The sequence below is a fragment of the Leptodactylus fuscus genome, chromosome 3 (genome assembly GCF_031893055.1).
Source record: "Leptodactylus fuscus isolate aLepFus1 chromosome 3, aLepFus1.hap2, whole genome shotgun sequence".
Taxonomy (NCBI): domain Eukaryota; kingdom Metazoa; phylum Chordata; class Amphibia; order Anura; family Leptodactylidae; genus Leptodactylus; species Leptodactylus fuscus.
In genome coordinates, this window is record NC_134267.1 from 137,590,135 (window position 1) to 137,607,409 (window position 17,275).

The window sequence follows — 17,275 nt, forward strand, 5'->3', positions numbered from 1 at the left end:
AGTACAAACAACTTTATACTGAAAGTTAATACTTTGCATTTGGCATAATTTTGAACAATTAATGTTCACTATTTACATAGCACAGGATCTGTTTTATAGTGACCGTGCAATGTAATTACATCCTGTACTAATATCACGTCTACTATAAAACAGATACTGGGTGATATAAATAATGAGGGGCCTCCACATAGTACAATTTCCTCGAGTCAGCTGAGTAAAGGAGTACTTGAGGGGGGGGGGAAGTCATTTCTTGGGGTGGGGGAAGCTTTTAATTCATCGACTACGAAACCTTAAGACGTTATAAGAGAACAAGAAGCATTTGCCAAGGCAAGAGCGTAAAAGCAACTTTAGTAGCAACTTAAGACAACAACCTCCCACACCCCATCAAGATGATTGACACGCTTGTAACATCAGAAGCTCAGGACCTTCTTTACCAGCTGAACTCACTCTTGGAGCAGGAGCTAAAATGCCAGCCAAAAGCTTGCGGATTGCGGTTGATTGAAACTGCTCACGATAATGGCCTCCGGATGACTACCAGACTTCGTGACTTTGAAGTGAAAGATTTGCTTAGCTTAACTCAGTTCTTTGGTTTCAGTACAGAAACCTTCTCGTTGTCTGTGAACCTTTTGGACAGATTTTTAGCCAAAATGAAGGTGCAACCCAAACATCTAGGCTGTGTCGGCCTAACCTGTTTCTACTTGGCTGTAAAAACCACGGAGGAAGAAAGAAACGTACCCCTGGCGACGGACCTGATCAGAATAAGTCAGTACAAGTTCACTGTGTGCGACATAATGCGGATGGAGAAGATTGTTTTGGAAAAATTGGGCTGGAAAGTGAAAGCCACAACCGCGTATCACCTCCTACAACTTTACCATTCCCTTATTATTGAGAACTTACCAAGTGAAAGGCAAAAACTGTTTACACTGGAACGTCTTGAAACAAATCTTAAGGCCTGTCACTGTAGGCTTGTATTCTCTAAAGCAAAGCCCTCGGTGTTGGCATTGTCCGTACTGGCTGTTGAGATTCAGGATCAGAAGTTACATGAACTGACAGATGTAATAGAAAGTCTACAGAAACATTCCAAGGTCAACGGCAGAGACTTGTTCTGCTGGAAAGAATTTGTATCCAAGTGCCTTGCAGAATATTCTTCTAGCAAATGTGCAAAGCCAAACGTTCAAAAGCTAAAATGGATTGTATCTGGCCGCACGGCGCGACAGCTGAAGCACAGTTACTACAGAATAGCACATCTACCCACAATTCCAGAATCTGGCCTCTAAAACCTAACTAAAGATTCAAGAAGGAAAAGGTATTTTTGAGTGACTTCATTCTGTACGGACAATGGAGCATGTTTGGAATGGACAAACTGTGAAGCCTACAGATAACATGGCAGCTAGTTTAAGTTCTGTGAAGTTTCAAAGACTAAAAACAAAGGCAAAAAAAAAAAAAAAAGAGAAAAATGGAGGAAAGGTTTTTAGTACTTAGAGGAATATACACAGGACAAGAGACTTTGTTGTTGTGCCCTTCGGCAGGAGGAGTGCTGGTTAAAAATGTGAAACGCGACGTTGAGCCGAGTCCTGGCTCCAACATGGACTGTTGTATGTTCACTCCGAGGTGCAAGGTTAATTTTGAGGGACACTGTTATGTAGAAGGGCAATTGGGGTAACTTTGAGCATAAGCTATAAGCAACTACTGCAGGTAGATTTAACCCTTAAATACTCAAGACAAGTCCGATACAAAGATGACTTCTAAGCGGAAGCGCTTGGTCAGGCTGCAACATCAAATAGGCAACCCGTTGCCTGCAGCAATGTCTGCACAAGTTGTAACTCAACCGGACTTGTGATAAAGGAGCATGAACATGGCCGTATTCTAGGTTTTCCTATATCACCCATAGGATCTGCTGCTGTTTTTTTTTTTTTTTTAGGGGAGGAAACTCCTTACTATGGCCATGTGAATGCGTCCTAAGTAACCCTAACCTCATAACGTGAACATACTCGGGCATTGCTGGTCACCCAACTAATGTCCTGTGTATTTTCTCGAAAAAAAGCAAAAAAAAAATGCACTTTACTAGGTTTTTTTTAATACATTTAAGGTGGTGCTGTGATGCCACAAGACGTTTGAGTGTGTGTGTTAGTTTTCAGGGGTCTTAAATGTCTCCGTGTCAAGCAAAATGCGACTGTCCTACACCGGTTCACAAGTCTGCCTTCTGACAATCGTGGTGGTTTTTTCGGCTAAGGTTGTCATTGTCTTCTGTACTGTACGAGACCGCCAAAGGTCTAGAATTTGAGTAAATTATTGAGAAGTTAATTTAACCCTTAAAATCTACTGCTGACAGATATACCTTACAGTAGCCATAGGTTCATCCTGTAAATGGGGTCGGGGTTACTAATGGTACACGAACGTCCACGCTGTTAGTGCCAGGAGGGAGACGAGAACTATGGTATGATACTTTCTGAAACTGGGAGATGAAAAACTAAGTAAAAATTTGTTGAAGTCGCCTATGACGCGCATGGACACAGGTACAGCCTCCGTTATATCAGATGGTTCTGCATTTCATGTTTATTGCTGTTATTTAATATTTATAGTCTGATATAAAGGGATTGTACGACGTGTCGCTGCTGCGGTTTCTGGGTGGTCAATGTCTGTTGTGTAGCTTGGTACATAAGCGTTTGTGATACTGACTAACAGCTAGACACGGGAGCCGCCATCACTGCTGGAGCTGCCAATAGGTCGGCGTAGTCTGAAGGCTCAGCCGCAGTGTTACGAGGAAAGTAATGCAGTAAGAAGTGTACCTTTCAATAAATGTTATTGAAAAGCAAAAAAAAAACAAAAAAAAAACAACAATTTCCTCCACAGTGATCCCCACACAGTATAATCTATTCCACAGATGGGTGCCCCACAGAGAAGGCTCTGAGTGCCACCTCTGGCACATGTGCCATAAGTTCGCCAACATGGCCCTATAGGTATAATAGAAGCATAAAATAAGCAGAGGAAACCTCTGCAGACATTCTGTGAAAAGCTCTTCAGGAAAAACCATGATCCGTTGCCACTGTGTTTTGCTGTGGCTCGCTATGTGGTGTGGTAACCAGGGGCAACGGGCAATGTAGTGTTGTCACGTTTGGGCAGAGTGGTGTCCCGGTGTATCCCTGATTATCCACAACCCTTTCCACTCTTCCATTCACCCAGGTGCGATGTGCAGGATAACAGTCGACCACACAGGGTTAAGGTGAACAGGTTAACTTTACTGAAGAAACCGACAGTCTTACAGCGCTTTGCAGCAGCAGGTTCACAGTGCAATGTGACAAAGTCCAGTACAGGCACTGAAGAGTTAAGTGAGGCACCAATCACCAATCCTTATGTCCCTTAGCAACAGTTGGGAGGACGGTTGCTATTAGCAACGTGAAGGTGTTCAAATACAGTAGGAAGGATCGTTGGATCGTTACGGATAAAGACTCACGTTTGGTGATGTCGGGGTGCAGTGGCTCGGGGACCGATGAAAGGCCACTAGCAAGGCAGGAGGGTCCTTGAAGTAGTTGCCCCTCCTGGCAAACAGTATGCACAATACTTTAGGGAGGTAGGAGACCTTGCAGAGTTTCCGCAGCTCGCAGGGCTCTGTCCGGAGAGGTAGAAGGTGCAGGAGTTGATTTCAGGGGTGCAGGCACTTCAGCCCAGCTGTACCGGCGGGCTATATCTTCCAGACTCGGATTTCAGCTTGTCAGGGGTCTCGGCTGAGACCTGCAGTCTCACTGCAACTTCAGAGAAAACAAGTAGGCCTAGACCTCAGGCTTGAGGCCTACACAGGAGCTGAGGGCTGCTGGCAGGTGTGTCTGCCTTCCCTAGACTCTAGGTCTAGACTGCAGGCCTGAGAGGAAGGAAGCTCCTCCCAGGGAGAGGACTGGATAGGGATTGGTGCTCGCAACTCACATGTCTAGCAGGAAACTTAAAGTGACAGTACATAACAATACATTTATAATGCAAAGTACATCAGAACCTATATAAAAGAGAGATACATCTGCCTAAATACTGACAGGGGTGCCACAGAGGTGCTGGGGAGCAGTGCCCAGGAGTAAGCTACTGGCCACAGGCGCACAAGGGCCCTAACTCACTATCAGTGGCCGCTCTGGGTCACTGCACACCCCCGGGCTTTGACAAAAGCCAGCCTCGGCGCAGAGCTCGAGGGCGACTGGTGGACAGTCTAGTCCTCAAACTAGAAGGCAGGGGTTCTGGGTCACCTCGACTCAGGATTTACTGCAACCATCAGGCTCAGTGGTCCTGCAGGCTAGGCCTAAGAGAACCTGAGGAGGGAAGAAGTTAGGCACTCAAATATATGTAAACAGGTGTAGTGCAAACAAGGTATACATCTTTAAATATCAAAAATATACATATTGGCATAGATGTGTAAACAATAGAAAAATACATAAAAACATAAAAATCAGAGTGCCAATCCAAGAGGGCTCATAGTCTTTAGAGTCCGTGTAAAAGGGGGCAAGGTAAGTAGATGTATAACGTTCATGGCAGAGCCAGGCACACAGCTTAAACGTTGCATAACAAAGAAACAGTCCATAACAAGGGCAAGTCTTTGCAGGCTCAGATGCATTAGAGTCCATGCAGGAGATAAAGAATTTAATCCTTGTAGCGGGCAGGAGGCACCTCTTGTGCTTCTCTCAGACCTCCTGAGAGCCATCTCTGCAGCAGGGGGAAGTCCGTGAGGTTCTGCAGCAGGCAGAAGTGGCTGTGTAGCCGGCAAGGTTGGTGCAGCCGGAGGCATGGCTGCAGGCTGTAGAGCAGATGGGTAGCACCCTGTCAGGAGAAAAGTGGTTTCCTGACACAGCTCACTGATGGGAATGATAGTTCTGAAGGTGGTAGAAGGAGGATGAGGAGGAGGTACCTCTGGAGCAGGAAGAGGGTACCTGATAGGAGCTTCACTCGGTGGCAGCACCGATGCAATGTACAGTTCTTCCCTGTGACAGGGCTTTAGCCGGTTTCGGTGAACGACTTGGGGAGCTCTTCCTTCTTTAAAGATCTCACATACGTCAGGGTAAGGCACAGCTGTGAGGATATATGGTTCTGGTTCCCACAGAGGTTCTAGCTTGTGGCTACGGTGCTCCTTCTTCAGCCAGACCTTGTCTCCAATCTGGAGGGGAACAGCATGCGCTCGCTGGTTGAAATCTTCTTCCTGACTCCGGCGAGCTTCTTCCATTCGGAGATTAACAATTTCTTGCGCCTCTGTTATTCTTCTCTGATGTTCCATAACCCAGTCATCCCATGGCAGGGGATTTGTAGAGTCGGGTATCTGTATCCCGAGAGCTCGGTCTTTTGGGAGTTGTCCTTGTCGCCCGAACATCAGGTAGAAGGGCGTGAAGCCAGTGGAACAGTGGACGGTGTTGTTATAGATTTCCACTAGCTCAGCAAGGAGATTAGGCCACTCTTGTTGTTTCGCCACTGAGGCTGTGCGCAGCATGTTGATGAACACCTGGTTAACCTTTTCGCACAGCCCATTGCTTTGGGGATGGTAGGCAGTTGTCCGCAACTTCTTGCACTCATGGTACTGGCATAACTCCTGGAACAGCTGGGATTCGAAGGCAGAACCATGATCTGTCAGGACTTTCTCCGGGCAGCCATAGTGCTTCACGTACTCCTGGTAGAAGACAGCAGCTGTTGTGCGGGCGGTAAGGTCCTTGACAGGGACAACTGCGGTCCATTTGGAGAAGTGGTCTACCATTGTGAGAGTGTAGGAGTAGCCAGACCTAGTAGGGGCCAATTTTACATGGTCCAGGGCAACGAGTTCATTAGGCCTTTGAGTCTGGATGGGGTGAAGTGGTGCACGCTGGTCTCTTCTTCCTGCCTTGGTCAAGTTGCAGGCGGTGCAATCCTGGCACCACTTCTCGATGTCGAATCTCATCCCAATCCAATAGAATCGGCGGCGGATTGTAGCTTCGGTCTTATAGACTCAGAAGTGACCAGACTGGTCATGGTAGGCGTCCAGCACCATGTTGGCGTCTCTCCTGGGGATAATAATTTGATGAAGTCGTTGGTTGGACACTGGATCTAGGGTGTTTCGGAGGATCAGCCCCTTTTGGAGGAAGAGACGCTTTCTTTGCCGCCACAAACGAAGGAGTTCGAGGTCTGAACAAGATTGACGTAGGCGGACAGGAGTTCTTCCGGTGAGCAGGTAGTCGTGTATCTCACCTAGGCTGCGGCTCTCTTGCTGCAACAGCAGCCACTTGGAAGGTTCCTGTAGAGGATCAATTGAGTTAGATGGTGACGCTTCTGCTTCTACAGCAGCGGTAATGACATTTTGCTGGCCGAATCTGTTATAGAAAGGCGGCATCTCGACTTCTTCCCATTCATCTGGGACAGCAGACTCTTCTCCATTTTGGAGTCGTGACAGGGCATCTGCGTTTGTGTTCGTCTTTCCGCTTCTATATTTTATAGTGAAGGAGTAGTTCGCCAGCCTAGAAGCCCATCTTTGCTCAAGTGCACCCAGCCGTGCGGTGTTCAGGTGCGCCAGGGGATTGTTGTCAGTGTAGACTACGAAGGACGATGCAGCAAGATAGTCCTTGAATTTTTCAGTGATAGCCCACACAAGAGCCAGGAGTTCGAGCTTGAAGGAGCTATAATTGTTATCGTTTTTCTCAGCTCCTCGGAGACTTCGACTGGCATAGCCGATCACCCTTTCACGGTTGTCTTGCACCTGAGACAGCACAGCACCAAGTCCTTGGAAACTAGCATCAGTATACAGCCGGAAGGGTTGACTGTAGTCCGGGTAAGCTAGGATAGGAGGCTGGGTGAGCAAGGCCTTCAGCGCCTGGAAGGCGGTTTCTTGTCTTTTGGACCACTCTACTGGCAGCTTTCTGTTGTAACTTTCTTTGGGGCACCCCCGAAGCAGCTCTGTCAGAAGCTCGGCAATCTGTGCAAAGTGGGGGATGAAGCGGCGATAATAGCCAGCGAAACCCAGAAAACTTCTGACTTCTTTGACAGTAGAGGGTGTCTTCCAATCCGTGACAGCGGAGACTTTATCCGGGTCAGGTGATACGCCTTCTGCGCTGATGATATGGCCTAGGTAATTGACACGAGGTTTCAGGAGGTGACACTTGGAGGGTTTAATCTTGAGACCGTGCTCTGTGAGCACCTGGAACACTTCAGCAAGGTGGTGTAGATGGTCTTTGTAAGACTTGGAATAGATGATGACATCATCCAAGTAGAGCAACACATGTTGGAAGTTCACATGCCCTAAGCATCTCTCCATCAGTCTCTGGAAGGTGGCTGGTGCGTTGCAAAGCCCGAATGGCATGCTATTAAACTCATACAGGCCCATGGGAGTAGTAAAGGCAGTCTTTTCGCGGTCCTCCGGAGCCATGGGGACCTGCCAGTAGCCACTTGTCAAGTCCAGAGTGGAAAAGTAAGCAGCAGAGCCCAGTGCAGTCAAGGATTCCTCTATACGTGGCAGAGGGTATGCATCTTTATGGGTCACAGCATTCAATTTTCTATAGTCCACACTAAATCGGATAGTCCCATCCTTCTTTTTGACTAGCACAAGAGGAGCGGCCCAGGGGCTCTGACTTTCTCGGATGACATTGGCCTCTTTCATTTCCCGCAACAGCTGCTTAACAGGTTGGTACATTGCAGGAGAAACAGGCCGGTGCCTCTCTTTGATGGGAGGATGATCACCAGTGATGATGCGATGCTGAATTGAGGAGGTCTTTCCATAATCAGAGGGGTGTTTGCTGAAAGCGTGGTGATGACGTTTGGCCAGGTTAATGACACCGTTGATGCATTCTGGAGGTGTGTTAGCGTCTCCCACGTTAAGCTCCATCCACCAGGGTGAAGGGCTGGTCCTATCTGTGTAAGGTGTGGTGGTAGCAGCCCGTTGTTTTGCCGTAGCTGTGTCAGCAAGGATATCTGCAGGGCACAGCTGGTGCAATTGGCCGACCGGTGTGAATTTGTAAAGGCTCACAGGTGCGTCACTCATGTTGATGAGGCGTACTGGTATCTTACCGTTGGTGACAGTCACAAGACTGCATGCAGCTTTCACCAGAGGTTGAGTCTCCAGCTGGATGGCTTCCAGAAGAGCCTGATAATCTTCATTCTTTACACCGGGGCATGCGTGGCACCAGACGATCGTCTCAGAGTTGGCAGACAGAGTCACAGGGTGGGTGTCCCGGATCCGGACACGGCAGATCTCTCCGTTGCGGTTAGCGAACCGCTGATGTGCCACCAGCACCTTGACATGGTGTTGGATGGCTTTCCTGTGGGAAGAAAAAGCAGTGGAGAGAGACACGTGCAAGGCACTGATTATTTCATCAAAACAGTTCTTAAGGACATTCATGCCTAGCACTAAGGCAGCGGAGCCCTCTTCTTCTACCCCTGTGACAATGACACCTTGTTGAGGGAGACGGCAGTCGCCAATCTGGATGGTGGGTTCCCAATAACCCACTTGAGGAATAGGCTGACTGTTACTTGCTAAGAGATCAAATCCTTGGCCGCCAATGTCTTTGGATAGGTCTCTGAGGTTCCAGTGTTGAACATAAGCAAACTTCTTTAGGGTAGTGACTTGAGAGCCAGTGTCTATAAGGGCCTCGAACGGGACTCCATTGATTCGGACAGTGATGTACGGACAGGGCGCGATGAATTTGGGCGCCTTGGAGGGACCTCTGTATATTCCTCCCGAGGGTTGGTCCTCTGCCTCGGGGGCATCCCGTTTAACTGAAAGCATTGGTTGCGATGGTGGCCAAATTTCTTACAATAAGAGCAAACAGTTCTATTAGCAGGTGGTGGCCTGTCAGGTGGAGGATGCCTGGGACGTGGATAGTACTGTCGTGGCTCAGGTGAGGAAGAGCGGGACAGGGAAGGCTCCCTAGAGGGAGGCGCGGCTTGCACTGTCAGTCCCTCTAATTTTTTTAACAGCACTTTCAACTATTCTGTCCATGCAATCTTTCAGACAGGCCACCAGATCAGGTGTAGAAACTTGGGCAGCCTGAGTAACAGCAGGAACAGCTGGAGCGGCAGGTAACAGAGGTGTAGGAGCGACAACTGGTCCACTTTCTACGCTGGAAGGGTGAGAGTACAGGAGGGGGCTGTAAGGTGACTTGGTCCCTAAGACTTGGATGGCTAGCGACTTGAAATCTGCAAATGAAACGTCCTGATTCTGCACCGCTAGCATGCGGAGTTGGCTTTGTACTAGCCGGGAGTCTACGCCTTCAATAAATCTGTCCTTGAGCATCTTATCAGCTTCAACCGCACTAATGGAATCAATTTGCTGTACAGCCCGAAAAGCAGTTTGCAGGGCTAAGGCATAGTCTCTCAATGTCTCACCTGGTTGTTGTCTTCTATTGAAGAATCCCAGTCTCACCTCTGTAGAAGATTTTGGTTCAAATTCCCGCTTGAGCTGGGTGAAGATCTTTTCAACAGAATCTTTATCAGCTGTGGGCCAGGAGCGAGCTTCTTGGAAGGCGACTCCTTCCAGCTGGCCCAGCAGTACGTTCACCTGCTGCACTGGGGATAAAGGTAACAAGTGAAAAGCCCGGAGTATTTGTTCCTTAAAGTCTGTTAAAGTGTGGGGGTCCCCCCGATAACTGGGTAGGTGCGGAGCCCCCAGAAGAAAGTTCACTCCGGTAGCTGCAGCAGTTGATCCATCATCAGGAATAACATTTAATCGAGCATTGTCCGCGTCAGGCATGATAGTAGGATAATGTGGTACTGTCTCTTTAAATTTTTCTCGTGCTTGCGGCGCTGCGCCGGGTGGTCAATCAATTCACTCTTTCTCCCTCTTGCCAGCGCTGCTGGCTTACTCACTGCGCGGCTGCAGAGGCAGATGTGGACGCTCCGGTGCGGTCCCTGTAGCTGGGCGGAGCTCCGGAGCTGTCGGCGGCTGGTCGTGATGTCACTCCTTTTCCAGGAGTGCACTGCAGCCGGCTGAGAAGAAGGCACGCCTCCTGACACTAGAGGGGAAGCCCAGGGCTTCAGCAAGATGGCGGCCGGAGCGGAGGCCACAAGAGGAGGAGTCGGCAGAAAGCAAGTACACAGTCTGTGGAGGGGGCGGAGACACTCCGGGGCTTTTGGCGCCAATCCAGGGGCAGTTCTGGCGCAGCCTGAGGATTTTGGCGCCCGCGGCAATACAGTCCACAGACACGCCAGCCACACAGCAATGGCGGCGGTTTTAAAAGCACAGTACCCCTTTATACACAACAGTTCGTTACTCACTCTGAGATGGCTGGTAGTCCACAGGAGGGGTAGCGATGATGGAGTATAATGTCCAGCAATAAATTGGGGCCCAATTTTCACAAAGTTCATATCCTGTTCGTGACGCCAGAAAAAGGGGTCTTGTGGTAACCAGGGGCAACGGGCAATGTAGTGTTGTCACGTTTGGGCAGAGTGGTGTCCCGGTGTATCCCTGATTATCCACAACCCTTTCCACTCTTCCATTCACCCAGGTGCGATGTGCAGGATAACAGTCGACCACACAGGGTTAAGGTGAACAGGTTAACTTTACTGAAGAAACCGACAGTCTTACAGCGCTTTGCAGCAGCAGGTTCACAGTGCAATGTGACAAAGTCCAGTACAGGCACTGAAGAGTTAAGTGAGGCACCAATCACCAATCCTTATGTCCCTTAGCAGTAGTTGGGAGGACGGTTGCTATTAGCAATGTGAAGGTGTTCAAATACAGTAGGAGAGTAGATGATAGGACAGGCCAGCCCTTGTGGGAGACAACGGTAACTGCGGCTTCGTAACTTGGATCGTTACGGATAAAGACTCACGTTTGGTGATGTCGGGGTGCAGTGGCTCGGGGACCGATGACAGGCCACTAGCAAGGCAGGAGGGTCCTTGAAGTAGTTGCCCCTCCTGGCAAACAGTATGCACAATACTTTAGGGAGGTAGGAGACCTTGCAGAGTTTCCGCAGCTCGCGGGGCTCTGTCCGGAGAGGTAGAAGGTGCAGGAGTTGATTTCAGGGGTGCAGGCACTTCAGCCCAGCTGTACCGGCGGGCTATATCTTCCAGACCCGGATTTCAGCTTGTCAGGGGTCTCGGCTGAGACCTGCAGTGTCACTGCAACTTCAGAGAAAACAAGTGTGCATAGACCTCAGGCTTGAGGCCTACACAGGAGCTGAGGGCTGCTGGCAGGTGTGTCTGCCTTCCCTAGACTCTAGGTCTAGACTGCAGGCCTGAGAGGAAGGAAGCTCCTCCCAGGGAGAGGACTGGATAGGGATTGGTGCTCGCAACTCACATGTCTAGCAGGAAACTTAAAGTGACAGTACATAACAATACATTTATAATGCAGAGTACATCAGAACCTATATAAAAGAGAGATACATCTGCCTAAATACTGACAGGGGTGCCACAGAGGTGCTGGGGAGCAGTGCCCAGGAGTAAGCTACTGGCCACAGGCGCACAAGGGCCCTAACTCACTATCAGTGGCCGCTCTGGGTCACTGCAGTGGGGCCTTAGCTTAAAGGTTACAGGTGATATATAAAAAAGTCAGATCCATATGGTGAAGTCTGCATTAGAGCAGAACAGAAGCCAATGCAGAGGTACAAGGATATAAAATCTAGGCTGCCTGTATGAATGTCTTTTGCCCTCAGCAGATGAAACTTTTCAAAAGTGTTCATAAGTTTTAACTGCAGAACAAATGTAACATGAACAGATTTATAGTCATAACAAATCAAGACTTAGGACCCATACGCATCATTATGCCTTGACTTGGGAAAACTGATTTCACTATAGGAAAAGCTGGTGGTTTAATTCAAAGCTAAAAACAAGACCCAAAATTGCTTAACAAATCTTGTAGGTCTGCGTAAATGGGCCTCACTGTGACACTTGCTCATTATGCCTGTACTCGATATAAATGAGTATCCCGCTGCTTTCTACTATTTACAGATGATGGAGTGAATTAGAAGTAATCTAAATGGCGAGTTTGAACATATTCTCCATTATGTGAACTGCAAGCTGCAGAGTAACTGCATAAATGCTTGCTATGTGAGCTTAACACTTGGAAACTATCAAATCGCAGCAGTATCACATAAATATAAAATATACATTACAGTTTGTTAAAGACCAGATGCCAGTAACATACTTCAAAGGCATTGATAAACTTTAAATTATGTGGGGCGCTGATAAGAAAGCAGTGAGGGATTGCAACACGTGTACTGTAAATACTGAACGCCATGAGGATCATCCTCCCCAAAGTACAGAGGAGTCATTAATGCAGAAAATGTCAGTCCTCCTAATGTTACATATGTTCTCTTCTATCATTATGGATCGATCCGCACAGAAAGCTCACTATATATCTCACACCTTCATAACTTACTACTGAGCTATACAAACACTATGAATAAATGGGATTAGCCATAGACTTTGCAGGTCATTTATGCTACATGGGGCCCCGGCCTAAGAAGTGGCCCCAGGCCAAAATGGTTTCATAGCACACTAGGTCCACAATCTGCTGCCCGTCACAATTAGGAAGCGAGACGTTAGAGCAGTTTCACAAGTTTGGTAATTCTATTTGTTTTACTTGCGGAGAGTTTTGTGCCAGTGAGCAGTTATATAAAAGTGACAAGAGAAATTGCAGCCATGTTGCTGTCAGTGTTTCATTAGCTTGTCGGAATCTGATACTAAACTATGGCCCCATTGGGTCTCTCCCTATTAGTCTATGAGTTGTGGCCTGTAGGAAATCAAAGAATAAACAGTACTTTTGTTGGAGAAGTTTCTGATTCTGATTCAGCTGCAGACACACAGGGACATATTTATTAATACTGTAATTTAAGTGTAGCTTGCTGTGCATTTATCAATGTGTGCCTGCAGTTTGATGAATATGCTGCAGCTACAGAGTTACATCCGGCTCTTTCTTTTTATTTTTTGTGAATAGATTGTATAGGAACTTGAAAACTCACATCTCCGCCTTCCTGTTTCATAGTTTTGGCCATCTATCTGCAATGCCTGGTTCACATTAGCGTATGCATTCCGTCTGGAGGAGTCCGCATGAGGACCCCCCCCCCCAACAGAATACCAATGCAACTGCAAGCACTATGCAGTTAAAGCACACGGACCCCATAGACTATAATGGGGTCTGTGTGCTTTTACAGCACAGCGCTTGTATTCCGATCGGGGGGACTCTTTCCGGACGGAACACATACGCTAATGTGAACCAGGCTTTAATACACACATGGGTATTTGCGTTTTAGCATGCTAATAATCTGCATTAAGGCCTGTTCCTATACTTCTATCACATGTGCATTAAGACCGAAATATAAATAAATGTATTTTGGCTAAAAATGTAAAAGAATACCCACTATTCCATATCTTAAATAACTTGAATGGGGCTACACTCTACCTGGCATTGTTTTAACATTGAGGATACTGTAATGGCTAACATTACCATGGGCTAAAATAATTAGGACTTTCCTTATCAGAGATAATTACAATGAATCGTGTGTATGATTTATACTGAAGCAATTTAATGCAATCCTTAATCCTAATCTTTCCAAAAAAACTGAATCCTAATCTTTCCATGGAAAACTGACACAATTTGTAACATAAAATTTACCAACACAATAGAGAATATTGTGGTTTATGAATACTTTAGTACTGTCAACACTGTAATGGAACCACTACATTGGCCAAAATGTACTAAAGGTTGATAGTATAAATTTAGACAGGCAGTCTGAAAATGTGCCAGATTCATCACATTGGCTGAAGCTGTCAGATACATCTGGTGCAACTTTAGACTATCTAGTCTATGTTTATACTAGTAGGAATTAGTTGGCTTACATTGAGCAAATAATATTATAACACAATTTTGCTGCACTTTGTCCTGATAAAGGTACGCTCCCTTTTCCGAGAAGCCATACCTAGTAAGTCAGAAAACAATTTAAACTCAAACTAAAAGCATCAAGATGTGCCACATTTATGCCATTGTCTAGTCGTAACCACAATAGAAAGTCACATCAGTTTAGGGCTTTATCACATCGTCATTTTATAGGGCATCACTGTACAATACATACAAATCTTCTATTTATAGCACTATTCAAATATCCCAAACATGAGTTCTACAAACAAGCTTCATTTTAGCTGAGATGAACTGAGAACCATTTGGGACTGTCAGCCAGGGACATAGACCTACTTCCATGATAGAGTATGTTTATATTGATTGCAAAAAAAATATTTTTTTTCCTCAGAATTATATAATTCATTTTTGTCTGTGTATGGCTGCAGCCAGGGGTAGCTTACTCTATATTGATTCATACAGCCAAGGCCGCATTAACCATAGGGCAAACACTGCATCTGCTCCAGATCCTATGAGAACAGGGGCTTCCTCGGTTGACCTGGATTGAGTGAGACAATCCTACATTTTGGGTACTGTCCTTCTGTCCCTGGTTGCAATTCTAACTATCTGCATCCTTTGGGGATATTATGTGTGAGCCATTTCAGTGGGCAATAAGTTATGTGGATACCCACTTATGAATCCTTTGAACTGGGTCCACGAATATTTTAAAAGAATCCTGCATACAGTGGGTTCTGGGTGTTAGGCCTAGTTCCTTAAATAGTGACATTCTTGCAGTCATTGTCAGCAGTTGTTCCGCTTTTGTACTCCTATTTTGGATAAACATAGACTTTATGTCTCCAGTTGTAGTTACCTCTGGAGCCAATATCCCTGTATCACACATTACATATAAATGGCCAGATCTATCGCTTGGAAGAAGGCAATGGAAATGTTATTGTGCATGTGATTCATTAATGGAGCTGATTTATTAAGATGGGCATTTCATACACCAGTCTTAATAAAAATCCTGACAGGCACAGGTCACAGCCAATTTATGACCTCTTCATAAATCAGACACACTCCTGTGTGTGAGAATGGAGATCTACTCCATAATCTAGTTCAGATTTTCATTATAACCCACAGTAGAATATTGTGATGAGTTATAATGAATGTGTTAGGTTGAGGCTTCTTTGTCCTGGCCTGTACTGCTCTTTCCATATTTGCACAATGTGACAAGGGTGGAAACTCAAGGGTTGTAGATTATGATTGGTGCAAGATAGGGCTTTACAACAAATGTGCACCCCAATATCACCCCTCTATCCCATAAAACTGGCATAGAGGGATTGATAGATTCCCCCCAATATGTCTATACAAAATGCCTTTTTGTTGCAGTATAGGGGATATTTAATACCATCAAAACCATTCTCAATAAGGATAAATATGAACATATTACACAGCAATCTCCAGTAAACATCATTCTACAGATAACTATTTTGTCTGGTTAATTCACTTGTGAAACTGCAGCAAAATCAATCATGTGAATTGGCCCTTTACTAGCTATGTTTTCATTAATAGTCCCCCAAACTGGCAGCCTGTAATGTGCCCTGTAGGCACTTTTCAGACATGAAGAATGAACTTAGTGGAAGCAAAGCCCAGTCCAGCTATTGAATGCAAACAAAAAACCTCTGTTGTGGTTCTCGGAGCCATCACTGCAGCCTATACACAAGCCTTCATTTCAGGTTCAATTAACAGCTGCTAAATTATGCCAAATGACATGAAATGACTGACTGCAGATTTTGTAGGCAATTTCTAGTTAGTACAAAATATAGGAATCTTATTTTAGACAGCTTGTGCTATTAACATCATGTTTAATGGGTGCTGTGTTTATTGTGTGCTGGAGTGAAATATGGATATTGCTACTTCGAGTTCAACCTTTCCCCATGGATTTTTTTTTTTAATAAAATGTTTATGTTGATAAGATGGCTTTTATGTAGTCTGCAGGTGGCATAAAATGAATGTGTATTGAATCCATATAGAAACACTGGAGCTCACTGTTTTATTATCAGCCACTCTGAAATAAAATGCCTCCTGCGCTTTCTACACATGTTTTATATTTCAATAATAAAATGTGACACTGCTGACTGAGACGGCTCATTCATTGCATGGTGCATTTATCCGACTTAAAGTCAATTCATCACGAAAATATAGTTATTGGGTAAAGTGCCTTTTCTGGATTGTAGTGCCAAATAGATATTATGGTTGACAGGCATCGAGATTATGCCTTCTTAAAATGTTACTGATCTAAGGCCTCGTTCACATCTGCATTGGTAATCCGTTCAGGGGAGTCTGCATGGGGACTCCCCAGAATGGACAACTGAACGCATTTGCAAGCGGTGTGCAGTGAAAACACACGGACCCCATAGACTATAATGGGGTCCGTGTACTTGCCGCGAGATCTCCACTCAAGTCATGCGGACAGAAAAGTAGATTGTGAAGTACTTTCCTGTCTGCATGATCCCTACAGAGATCTCGCGGCAAGCAACGGACCCCATTATAGTCTATGGGGTCCCTGTGTTTTCACTGCACACTGCTTGCAAATGCATTCAGTAGTCCATTCGGGGGGGGGGGGGGGGGGGGGGTAGGGGGGTTGTCTTCATGCGGACTCCCCCAAACAGATTACCGACACAGATGTGAACGAGGCCTTACATGCCTATACAATCTATAGGTATCTATTATTTTTTTAAAAACTTAAAATTTTTATTGAATGGAAATGTTTTTTGTTTTAAATGTAGATTGGGAGCCCCATATCGGGATCACAATGTACATTTTTTTTTCCTATCAGTATGTCTTTGTAGAATGGGAGGAAATCCATGCAAACACGGGGAGAACATACAAACTCCTTGCAGATGTTGTTCCTGGCAGGATTAAAACCCAGGACTCCAGCGCTGCAAGGCTGCAGTGCTAACCACTGAGCCACTGTGTTGCCCCTGAGACGAAATTTTTTTTTGTCAATGGACTCACAAGAAACAGGAATACACAAGTACCAAACATTGTACAATCACATACCTCCCAACCGTCCCGATTTCCGCGGGACAGTCACGATTTGGGTGACATGTCCCGCGGTCCCGGTTGGAGGGAGGTATGTCCCGATTTCAACTCAGATCTGCGTCCAGAGGACGCAGATCTGAGTTGAACACATATGCGGCTGAAGCAAGGAGCTGACACAGGTCAACTCCTCGCTTCGCCGCTGCCCGCCTCTCTCCCTGACACATGCGGCTGAAGCTGCTCGCGTGCTTGCTTCCCCGCTGCGTCTCTCTCTCGCTGACACATGCGGCTGAAGCGAGGAGCTGACCTGTGTCAGCTCCTCGCTTCACCGCTGCCGCCGGCTCCTGGCTTGTAGACGCGATGTACAAGCCAGGAGCCGGCGGCAGCGGCGAAGCGAGGAGCTGACATATAATTTACGGGTGACTGTAGGAGGATTATACTGTGTGCGGGCACATGAAAAATTAACGAGTGGGTGGA

The 17,275-nt window shown here is 46.4% G+C and overlaps 1 protein-coding gene across 1 annotated transcript; it reads left to right on the plus strand.

Annotated features, from left to right (window-relative positions):
* The first annotated feature begins 238 nt into the window (after positions 1-238).
* On the plus strand, positions 239-1,667 carry LOC142197809 (cyclin-G1-like). The gene has a single exon (XM_075268405.1). The coding sequence runs from the start codon at positions 390-392 to the stop codon at positions 1,275-1,277; it is 888 nt and encodes a 295-aa protein (XP_075124506.1). The 5' UTR covers positions 239-389; the 3' UTR covers positions 1,278-1,667.
* Positions 1,668-17,275: the final 15,608 nt, after the last annotated feature.